The following is a 10,339-nucleotide window of genomic DNA, read 5'->3' as shown; positions in this document are numbered from 1 at the left end:
GGACATCAACGTGTCAGAGACGCTGGCCAACAAAACCCTTATCGTCACCACCATACTGGTGAGGTCATCCTTTTCTTTTGAACCACCAGCACAGCTGCTGCCTGTTTCTTTTTACCGGGGACCTTCTATCTCCCAAAGGCTCAACTTACCAGGAAATAAGAGAAACATACAGTATATATATATATTATATATATATATATACATTGGGGTTTGAATGCAAAAGGGTTATGGGACTCACAACACAAGGAACCTTAAAACTCACAGTAAAAAAGCAAGAAAAAAAAGACCAAAATGGAGATACTGAATGGGGTTTTCACCCGACAGCAGCGAGATGCTGTCTCTCTTCACTGTGACTGTCAAGGAAACTACTGATAGAATGTTTGATGAGGACAGGCCGCCTGCTCACTAAGAACAAAAACTGTCACTTTATTTCTTACTTTTCTACAGTTAAGTCTTGGTAGATTCTTATTACCACCTATACTGTCCAACTGTCAAAACCCTGAATCTTAGCTTATCGTAACTGCCAACACCAATAATGCCCCCCCCATCAATAACTCAATCTCATACATGATGTCGGTCTATCATCCTGTGGTTGACATGGTATGAACCGGTACATGAGTTCCTTCATTGCAAGTCAAGCTGCAGTCGACAACGTTGGTTGGTGATGGTGGTCTTAGTTTTCCGACCCATTGGTTATTGATGTAGGGAGCTGTTGTTTTTGGCCAATCAGGTGTTTTTGACCAGTCAAGTGGTGTTCTTGGGGTCGCATCATATATGAGACATCATGTATGAGACATAAATGGTAAATGCCGATAAATGACTGCATTTATATAGCTCTTTTATCCAAAGCGCTTTACAATTTGTTCCTCACATTTTGACCCATTCACTCACACATTCACACACCGACGGCGGAGGCAACCATGCAAGGTGCCAACCTGCTCATCAGGAGCAATTAGGGGTTAAGTGTCTTGCTCAAGGACACTTTGACATGCTGCCCGGGAGGAGTGGGAATCAAACCGGGAACCTCTGGATTACCAGACGACTGCTCTACCTACCGAGCCAATGTTGCCCGTGTCATGGGGCGATCATGTATGAGATTGAGTTATTGATGGAGCATTATTGGTGTTGACACTTGGCAGTATAATAACTAATAGAAATCTAATAACTTCAATGGTGTTGTCATATAATATGAAATTAACACAAACCACCTGTTGTACATGTGTATACTTTGTTTAGGAAAACCCATATGTGATGCGTAAGGGCAATTACCAGGATTTCCATGGTAACGACCAGTATGAGGGGTTCTGTGTGGACATGCTGAGGGAACTGGCGGATATCTTGAAGTTCTCTTTCAAGATCAAGCTAGTGGATGATGGGCTGTACGGAGCCCCCGAGCCCAACGGTTCATGGACTGGCATGGTGGGAGAGCTGATCAACAGAGTGAGCGCACGTGCGCACACACACACACACACACACACACACACACACACACACACACACACACACACACACACACACACACACGCGTACACACACACCCGCGCACACACACACACCCGCGCACACACGCACACACACAAACAGAAATAAATCCAACAAATGCTTAAATGAATGCTTACACAGACACATTTACATTTAGTAATTTAGCTGACGCTTTTATCTTTTAACTCATTCAGCGCCAGTTATTAGACGGAGCCCATCATAGCAAGGCCACGCTTTAAAAGATAGGAGTGCGTCACCTTGTTTGTAGAGCTATAACTATATTCTATATTATAGCTATGGATACAATACTATGGCCCATTTGACATCACCTATCTATTGTTCAACATGTGAAAAATAATTTGTTTTTCCATCCATATGTTCCCGTGTTATACCGTGGTGAATATAAGTATGGTTTTAGAGCGGTCTGGGGTAATTCCCGAAATGCTGAGTTATAGCCTTATACGTCAATTCTACTATAAACGTTGCCGTTTCTTGCCTGTACACGCTACTATTCCCAAATCACATCTATGCCATAGGTATTATGTTTCATCATGAATGCATGAAGGGGGGGGGGGGTGGGTCGTTTCTGATTATTTGATTGTCAGTAACGGCATTCATATTGAACACTAAAAACGCTTATCAGCCCGATCGGTATAAAAGCTTTGCACGATCAAGCAACAATTTACATCAGATAGTCCTTACCTGTGATCGGGAGTATTCCAAAAATAATATTCCAATTGTTTGATCGCCATCTGGTACATCCGATGTCCATTTGGTCCATGGCATAACCCACCACAACATATGGATCGGGGATATTTGACGCGCTTCAATGGAACCGGGAGAACCGCTCCACTCGCCCGACGAGGAAAAGTGAGACCGGAGACATTTGGCCGTTACACAGGCCAAGATACAAGGTTACAAACGGTGTTCGATACCGCTGTCTAGCTGGATGCGGCCGGTATTGCACTTTGGCGATCTCGGACTCATTCTCTATGGTAACATCAAGGTCCCTGATGAATACAAATATCGAATAAAGGCTTAAATAGGAATAAACTACCAAAACCCGAGAAATATCGGGTCTGGCGCCCAACCGCTGGCGAGTTAACCTGACTTATCTCAGGTTTGGCCTCCATTGAGTTAAGGGTAAGTAACATTGTTCGTCAAACAGTGTCGAACTTGAGTGCTACAGACTTGAGTGCATATTAGTGTAGACATATTAGCATCGTACAGGTAGTAAATAATATAGGCAAGGTAGATTCCTTAGTCGCAGAGTGCATAATAGTAAAGACAAAGGTTAGTAGGTTGTGGTGCACACATACCTGCACACCCTCACAAGCAGACACACATGCGCATACAGGCAGACAGACACATGCACACACACACACACACACACACACACACACACACACACACACACACACACACACACACACACACACACACACACACACACACACACACACACACACACACACACATACACACACACACACAGTAGTCCCAAACTCCACTCTAACTTGCAATGCCTCAATTTGCTCTCATAGGGGAATAAATGTAGGACAAACCCTGACAAAAGAGAGGTGGCATTGCCTAAAACTGTCTGTGTCTGATAACACCCGCCCAACCCCATAGCCCCCCCCCCCCCCCCCCCCCTGTCTCTCTATCTCTCTCATTTTCTCTCTCTCTGTCCGGTGTAGTATGCCAGTCTGATTGCAGCAGGGCTAATGAGAGCCCTTCACTGTTTAATTACCATGCAGTATTCTTCCAATTACCTGGCTGTGGTCTCTGTATGGGGCTCGCCCTGCTCCCCCAGCCCCCCCCCCCCCCCCTCTCTCTCTGTCTCTCCTTGCCCTTCCCAATGCCTGATAACTCAGCTCTAATTAGTGGCCCATGTTCATCAATTATCCCCTAATGGAGAAGAGACAGTAGGGAGGCAGAGAGACCACAGACCCGCTAGATTTCATACTAACCCTGACGCCCAACCCAACCACCCAGAACTGTAAGGTGGTGTCATCCTGGGTCTGTGTTATGGATTGTGTGTGTGTGTGTGTGAGAGAGAGAGAGAGAGAGAGAGAGAGAGAGAGAGAGAGAGAGAGAGAGAGAGAGAGAGAGAGAGAGAGAGAGAGAGAGAGAGAGAGAGAATTTTTTAAATTTTAACTACACTTTATTTATAAATCATTCTAGCATTACAACAAAAAGCATTACACAGTCAACGGTACATAACACTTGTCCTCCTTTCAAGAACACCTACAAACAATTTGATAATCAATTATTAAAAAAAAAAAAAAAAACACCACCAACAACAAAAAAACAACCACAACAAAGAAAAAACTCAAATCAGCTCAGTTGCCAACACCAACTCATCTACCATTACAGAGCACAACACTCCTTTATGTGCCCATATATCAGTGAACTGATCTAGGTTGTTCAATGCTCTATAATAATTCAAATCTATGCTCAGTCTGGCTTTGATCATTTTTCTGAACAGACATACAGCATCATGATCCAATACCTGTTCAATCTTATTCCTCCTACTGAGATACACAGCCATCTTTGCTCTCCCTAAAATGAAATTAAAAAGATGACACTTGCTTTTTTCTTTTCTACAGTATTTAAAACCCAAAATGTACCTCTCTTTCGAGAACACCTCTTCACCAGACTGAAAAAGTCTCTCTAGTAACCCTAGCAGAGGCAGCAGCCTGGAACAGTCCAGAAAACAGTGGACAACTGTTTCCCTTTGCACATAAAAAGGACAGTTATGTGAGACGTTAGGGTTCAATAGGGAAATAAAATAATTGACAGCCACTATGTCATGTAAAACCCTCCACTGCAGATCGCCAATTCTTTTGAATAATGGTGGTTTGTACAGTGCTCGCCACTCTTGTTTCACCTCATCACTGAGACCAAGGTGCGCTCTTCAGCGAGTGTCACCTCTCCCGTTGAGCTTCTCCTTGTGGAGAACCTTGACTAACAGTCTGTACAAACATTTTCCATCAACCACATCAAAAAACACACCAGAAACATCTCCCATTGTTAAAAGAGGCCCTGTGCGATTTTTAAAATCAGGCTGCAGCTTAAACGTAGGAAACAGATCCTCATCACTAGGACGAAGAAACCCGTTTTTAAACTCTGTCAACATGCGACGTTCTATCTCACTGAGCCCCTGCTTCCATTTTCCCAGCATCAAGCTGACCGTCCTGATGGATTTCACCTCCAAGCGTGAAGCAAGAGCAGCAGCATTGTCCATGATTGCTCCTGTCAAGTCCACAACATGGCCCAGTGTGGTGATCTTTGACCTGCAGAGCTGCCCGGAAAGTGTCAGACCTGGCCCACCAGCTACGTCCAAACGTGCTCCCAGCACAACTGGCTCTTTCAAAAGCCAGAACAGTGACTTCGAGTAATCCAGCGGTCCTTTATCGAACAAACTCCATGTTTTAAAAAGTACACAGTAAAAAACAGGTAGAACATTTAACTGAGCACCGCTAAAATCCATTAAAAACAGAGAATTCGACAGTCCCAGTCCTCCAAGCTGTTGTAGTATGGCACAAGCCACCGGCCTCCACACCAAGTCTTTTGGTCCATAAAAAAGTCTCTGAATGAACTGGAGTCGAAAAGTTGCACCCCTACTGCATAGATGCACAAGACCCTGCCCACCCTCCTCCTTGGGCAAGTACAAAACACTCTGGGGCACCCAGTGCAGCTTGTCCCAGAACAAATCTAAAAAGCAAGCTTGAAGTTTAGGGAGAAGGTCTATTGGGGGCTCAACACACATCAGACGATGCCACAGTTTAGAAGACACTAGGTTATTGATTACAAGAACACGGCCCCTATACGACATGTTTGGTACATCCATTTCCATTTCTTTAAACGGCCTTGAGCTATTTCTAGTACGTTTTCCCAGTTTTTTCTTTTAAAAGTCTCATCCCCTAAAAACACTCCCAGATATTTGAAACCTCCCTTTTTCCAATGCAGGCCCCCTGGTAAAGTGAGTCTGCTACTCAACATACCCACCATGAGTGCTTCGCTCTTCCCCCAATTGACCTTAGCCGATGAAATCAAAGCAAAACGTCCCACATTTTCAACTAACACATTGATGTCCTCCTGTTTATTTATAAAAATAACCAAGTCATCTGCATATGCTGAAAGCTTAAAATGTGCAATGCATCCAGGGACACTTACCCCAGAGATGCCTACCATGAGTCTGTGTAGCAGGGGTTCAAATGCCAGGGAATACAGCATTCCCGACAAAGAACACCCCTGCCTAATACCCCTCTGGATTTTAAGAGGAGCACTCAAACCACCATTAATCTTAAGCACACTCTCAATGTTACTGTACAAGGCCTTGATCTTGGCTATGAGGCCTCTAGAGTATTCCACAAGTACTGGTGTTCAACCCTGTCAAAAGCCTTTTCCTGATCTATGGAAATAAGACCAGTTTCCAAACCCAATGCACTAGAGATGTCCAAAAAATCCTGAATCAGAAAAACATTGTCACTGACCAACCTGTCAGGCACACAATAGGTCTGGTCACGATGGATCACCTGCCCCATTACCTCTCTCAGCCTGGTAGCTAGCACCTTGGAGAGGAGCTTGTATTATGTACACAAAAGTGAGACAGATCTCCAGTTCCTGATCTCCATAAAGTCTCCCTTCTTTGGCAACAGCGTGAGTACTGCCCTCCTGCAGCTCAGCGGCAGCTGCCCTCCAATAAGACTGTCTCCGAGCACCATCAGGAGATCTTCCCCCAACACTGCCCACATGGTCTTATAGAACTCTACAGGTAGTCCGTCTATACCCGGAGCTTTCCCATTTTCCATGCTCTGCAGGGCAGTATGGAGGTCATCAAGAGACACATCCGCCTCCAGCTCTGCACTGGACTCTTTCTCTACCTTTGGTAGGCCTTCATAGAAACCATGAGATTCCTCCTGCTCCTCTCCAAGTTCAGACTGGAAGAGGCTACTATAAAAACCCACAGCATGCCTCCTGATGTCAGTGGACTCAGACAGTATCTGACCTGTGTCTGAGCGCATGCTGTGGATGAGCCTCTTCTGCCCATTCTTGCGCTCCAGACCGAAAAAGAAACGGGAAGATGCATCCATCTCCGAGATGTTTCTGAGACGTGACCTCACCAGAGCACCCTGTGCTGAAATACCTAACAGGTCAGCCAGAGCAGACTTTTTAGCTTTGAGAGCTCCAATTTGGCCTCGATCTCCTGTGGATTCTGCTAGCTCTTGAAGCTCCTCCACATCAATCTCCAGAGCCTTCATAGATCTGGCGATATCTCTAGTAACATTTAGAGTGTACTGTTGGCAGAACTGCTTAATCTTGCACTTCCCCACATCCCACCACTGCTGTAGTGAGGTAAAACTGGCCTTTGTCTGCTTATGAACCTTCCATAAGAAGGTAAATGCGTCCCTAAAATGTTGATCAGTTAAAAGAGATGTATTAAAATGCCAGTGGCTTTACACACTTGATCAAAACAGAGCAGTACACAAGAGAATGGTCAGTAAAACCAACAGGGGTTATATGACAATTGTTAAAAACACTAAAATGGTGTTTAAAACAATAAAAACCGATCAAGTCTGGCCAATGATAATAAATTATCTCTAGTGTGAACCCATGTGTATTGCCTCTGCTTTTGATGCCATCGTCTCCACACATCACTCAGCTCGTACGGCTCTTGATGGTTCCTATCTAAAACGGGGTTAACAGTACAGTATAAAAACTCTTATATTATTATTATCACAACCCTTAATAACATCAGCCAAAGAATCTAAAAAACACATTCTTTCCAAACCAACATTTGGGGCATAAACAACAATAAATACCATTTTCACCTTCTCATATAATACTCTTACTTTTAAAAGACGTCCCTGAGCACACACACACACTCATGCTGCACACGCTCACACTTATGGTCACTTTACACAAGGAAAGGTCACTTTAAGAATAGTATAGTATAACTTGAGATTGTATAATATAGCATTGTATAGCAGTGTACATAAAGACCCAGTGCCTCATCCGTAGCTAACAGTGTATTGCACTACCACAGGACCTAGCATGTCCTACCATGCTCTGTAAAAACTCATGTACATATACCGATATGCCCTACTCATGTACATATACCGATAAAACTCTTGACTTGACTTGACTTGAACCTCCTCAATCTCACATGACTGTGGCAAAAAAATTCTGGAAAATAAAATCCCCACTCCACCACTATTACTGGTGTTATGGCTTAAAATAATTTCTCCCTTCCATTCTCTTTTCCAAGCCACTGTATTATCCTCAGTGCTGTGTGTCTCTTGGACAAGCATCATATCAATATTCTTTAAATCCATTAGTTGATAAAGAGATGCCCTCTTTGCATCATCTCTTGCACCATTTACATTTAGGGTACCTACTTTAAATTCTGCCATGAGAAAATATCCAAATTGCAGGACATAAAATATTAAAAGGAGACCAGATAACTTAAACATCATTGGAGATTTTTGATCTTGACCTTTGAACATGTTTCCTTAAACGATAAATCTCCTGATCAGAGAAACCTTCTTCATTCGTGTCATTGCGTTTCATTAGCCACTTAGCGGACTCAACAAATAACTTGTTATGGTTTGTAACCGACCCCAATCGCACAACACAAGACAGGTATGATGGTTTGCCAAGAAACAGATATTTATTTAGAACAGGGAAAAAGGGCACTGTCCCTTTAAGGGAGAAAACACAAAACACTGGAATAACACAAGAGGGGAAGGTAAAGTGCCTTTAAGAGGCGGGCAGGAAAAGGGAACACTATGGGAAGGTAAGGGAACGCCTAAGGGAAGGTTAAGGGAACGCCTAGGGAACAGAGGAACTAGAGACTAGGAGAACTAGGGAAAGAGGACTAGGGACTAGGAGAACTAGGGATAGAGGACTAGGGACTAGGTGGAACTAGAAGGGGAGAACTTGGGACAGAGGGGACTGAGGCCCGCGGAGGCGGGCTGGGGAACAGGGAGGAACTGGGGACAGAGAACCGCGGAGGCGGGCTGGGGACAGGGAGGAACTGGGGACTGGTGGGAAAACATCTGGGCCGCTCTGCAGAACAGAGGAGAGGGTTAATATTCAAAGGGAACAAACAGAGCAGATGCAGAACAGTCCAAATAACAAAGTAACAAAGTAAATACTATCTTCGTGTGAACAAACACACAGTGGGAGATGAAATGTCCAAAATAATATCCACGAGAGAACAAAACAGAGTGGGAGATGAAATGTCCAAACTAATAACTAAGTGAGAACTAAAGGAGGCAATACGCTGGGTGAGTGACATCACAATCAAAACTCACCCAGGCGTATGCGTAATGGTACAGGAACAGCAGCGAGACGGGGGCAAGAGGCATTACGCTGAGTGAGTGACATCACAATCAAAACTCACCCAGGCGTATGCGAAAAGGTAAAGGGACAGCAGCGGGAACGGGGGCAAGAGGCATTACGCTGAGTGAGTGACATCACAATCAAAACTCACCCAGGCGTATGCGTAAAGGTACAGGGACAGCAGCGGGTACGGGGGCAAAAAGCATTACGCTGAGTGAGTGACATCACAATCAAAACTCACCCAGGCGTATGCGTAAAGGTACAGGGACAGCAGCGGGAACGGGGGCAAGGGCACTACGCTGAGTGAGTGACATCACAATCAAAACTCACCCAGGCGTATGCGTAAAGGTACAGGGACAGCAGCGGGAACGGGGGCAAGGGCACTACGCTGAGTGAGTGACATCACAATCAAAACTCACCCAGGCGTATGCGTAAAGGTACAGGGACAGCAGCGGGAACGGGGGCAAGGGCACTACGCTGGGTGAGTGACATCACAATCAAAACTCACCCAGGCGTAAGCGTAATGGTACAGGGACAGCAGCGGGGCGAGGGCATCGCCACCGGGTGGCTGGCTGTCCGAGCCGAGGGACAGAGTGCTGGAACAGTGGCGGTGGCGAGGGTGTCGTCCACCGGGTAGCCGACTGTCGGAGCCGAGGAACAGAGTGCTGGAACAGTGGCGGTGGCGAGGGTGTCGTCCACCGGGTAGCCGCTGTCGGAGCCGAGGAACAGAGTGCGCGCCACACCTTGGTGTGCGCGTCGGAACAGTGGCGGTGGCGAGGGTGTCGTCCACCGGGTAGCCGCTGTCGGAGCCGAGGAACAGAGTGCGCGCCACACCTTGGTGTGCGCGTCGGAACAGTGGCGGTGGCGAGGGTGTCGTCCACCGGGTAGCCGCTGTCGGAGCCGAGGAACAGAGTGCGCGCCACACCTTGGTGTGCGCGTCGGAACCGAGAGACGCATCTGGTGCGTCTGCGTGGAGGAGTGTGCCAAGCAGGAAGGTCTGGAAGATGCGCGTCTGTGCGCTGGTACGGAGGAGCGTGCCAAGCTCGAAGGTCTGGAAGATGCGCGTCTGTGCGCTGGTACGGAGGAGCGTGCCAAGCTCGAAGGTCTGGAAGATGCGCGTCTGTGCGCTGGTACGGAGGAGCGTGCCAAGCTCGAAGGTCTGAAGTGGAACACTGGAATACCTCCCGTAGAGGATTAGAGAGCGCAGTACAGTGTCTCCCTCCAGGCAAACGGCGGCAGGTGGCGAAGGCTTGAGCGCATCTGGCGCGCTGGTCTGGAGTGGAACACTGGAATACCTCCCGTAGAGAATTAGAGAGCGCAGTACAATGTCTCCCTCCAGGCAAACGGCGACAGGTGGCCAAAGCCCTTGAAGATGCGCGTTGCGCGCTGGTGACTGGAGAGCGTGCCAAGCCCTTGCAGATGCGCGTTGCGCGCTGGTGACTGGAGAGCGTGCCAAGCCCGAGGGTCCGGGAGATGCGCGTTGGTCTAGATGTGCGTCAGGACGAAC

The 10,339-nt window shown here is 46.6% G+C and overlaps 1 protein-coding gene across 2 annotated transcripts in view; it reads left to right on the top strand.

Annotated features, from left to right (window-relative positions):
- Positions 1-10,339, top strand: part of grik5 (glutamate receptor, ionotropic, kainate 5) — a gene marked incomplete at its 3' end in the record, with an annotated part of 295,760 nt that overhangs the window by 139,438 nt on the left and 145,983 nt on the right. For both annotated transcript variants that reach the window (XM_084336069.1, XM_084336068.1), the window contains exons 10-11: positions 1-58; positions 1,237-1,440. The exon at positions 1-58 is cut by the window's left edge and continues 50 nt beyond it. In XM_084336069.1, the coding sequence (XP_084192195.1) occupies positions 1-58; positions 1,237-1,440 (262 nt within the window). The remainder of the gene's footprint in view (positions 59-1,236; positions 1,441-10,339) is intronic.

Source organism: Notolepis coatsorum (assembly GCF_963971535.1).
Source record: "Notolepis coatsorum genome assembly, chromosome: 19".
NCBI lineage: Eukaryota > Metazoa > Chordata > Actinopteri > Aulopiformes > Paralepididae > Notolepis > Notolepis coatsorum.
Note: the sequence above shows the minus strand (reverse complement) of the source record. Positions and strands in the feature narration are given on the sequence as shown.